General features: G+C 59.2%; 1 protein-coding gene across 1 annotated transcript; it reads right to left on the bottom strand.

Annotated features, from left to right (window-relative positions):
* Nucleotides 1-430: 430 nt before the first annotated feature.
* On the bottom strand, nt 431-1,045 carry LOC127000998 (uncharacterized). Its single transcript, XM_050865172.1, has one exon. It carries the CDS (start codon nt 1,043-1,045, stop codon nt 431-433), a length of 615 nt encoding a protein of 204 aa, XP_050721129.1.
* Between the last annotated feature and the right edge of the window lie 218 nt (nt 1,046-1,263).

The following is a 1,263-nucleotide window of genomic DNA, read 5'->3' as shown; positions in this document are numbered from 1 at the left end:
CACGGCTCCGCGCCGCCGCCGTCTCTCCTCTGGCCTCTGGTGACTCACACTTCGCCTCAATCTTCTTCCACTTCTACAGAGAACCAAAACAAATCATTAATACCTGACAATGATGATTTAAGTTATGGTGACGATGGAAACAGTAGTAGCGCTAGTGGTAGTGTGTGTAGTAGCAGTAGCAGTAGTAGTAGTAGTAGTAGTAGTAGTAACAGTAGGAATACTAACAATGAAAATCAAAACAATTATAATCATGATAATAATTACCTTGACACTTTATTTCCGCATTCAACTCCTCCCACTCCTTTCCCTCATCCTCAGTCGCCCTGCGGGAGAAAACAAACACTGATGAGCGGGACAATACTAAGGAGCACTGGTAACAGCAGCAGTATTAACAATAGCAGTAATGACAATAGTAGTAGTAGTAGTCCACTCACCACACCACGTAGCTGGGGCGCCTCGTCCAGAGGGCCGACGGGCGCGGCCTGCCGTGTCCTGGCGATTTATGCCGCGGGGGCCGCCGCGGGGCCTCAATGGGTGCAGGTGGCGGGGACTCAGGGGCTGCAGGCGGCGGGGACTCAGGGGCTGCAGGCGGCGGGGACTCAGGGGCTGCAGGCGGCGGGGACTCAGGGGCTGCAGGCGAGGGGGACCGAGGGGCTGCAGGCGAGGGGGACCGAGGGGCTGCAGGCGAGGGGGACCGAGGGGCTGCAGGCGAGGGGGACCGAGGGGCTGCAGGCGAGGGGGACCGAGGGGCTGCAGGCGAGGGGGACCGAGGGGCTGCAGGCGAGGGGGACCGAGGGGCTGCAGGCGAGGGGGACCGAGGGGCTGCAGGCGAGGGGGACCGAGGGGCTGCAGGCGAGGGGATGTAGGAATAGTTGTGTGCAGGGAAGGAGTTGTAGGGGTGGTATGGTGCCGGGCAGGGGTTGTCGGAGGAGCAGGGGTAGTCGTGGCCCTGGGCGGAGGGCCGGAAAGGTGGGCTCTCCTCGTCCGTGGTCGTCCCTTTCAGCGCCTCTCCGCCCTGGCCACCGTCTTGAGCCTCGTCGACCATGGTCCTCGCCTCTGAAAAGAACACACGAACGAACACACGGTTAACGAAGTGTTAGTGTACAGGCATGACAAGAATGACATAAGAACATAAGAACATAGAGAAACTGCAAGAGGCCGGGTGGTCTACACAGGGCAGCTCCAGAATCCCCCCCACTACTCACGATGGGTGAGGTGTAGTGACAGGGGTTACAGGTAGAGGCTTGATCCTCGTTATACCGG

The sequence above is a fragment of the Eriocheir sinensis genome, chromosome 19, assembly GCF_024679095.1.
Source record: "Eriocheir sinensis breed Jianghai 21 chromosome 19, ASM2467909v1, whole genome shotgun sequence".
Lineage (NCBI taxonomy): Eukaryota > Metazoa > Arthropoda > Malacostraca > Decapoda > Varunidae > Eriocheir > Eriocheir sinensis.
This window is presented reverse-complemented; position numbering and strand designations above follow the sequence as displayed.

Excerpts from the sequence above, each read along its gene's own strand:
- LOC127000998 (XM_050865172.1), bottom strand. The coding sequence starts at position 1,045 with ATGGTCGACGAGGCTCAAGACGGTGGCCAGGGCGGAGAGGCGCTGAAA.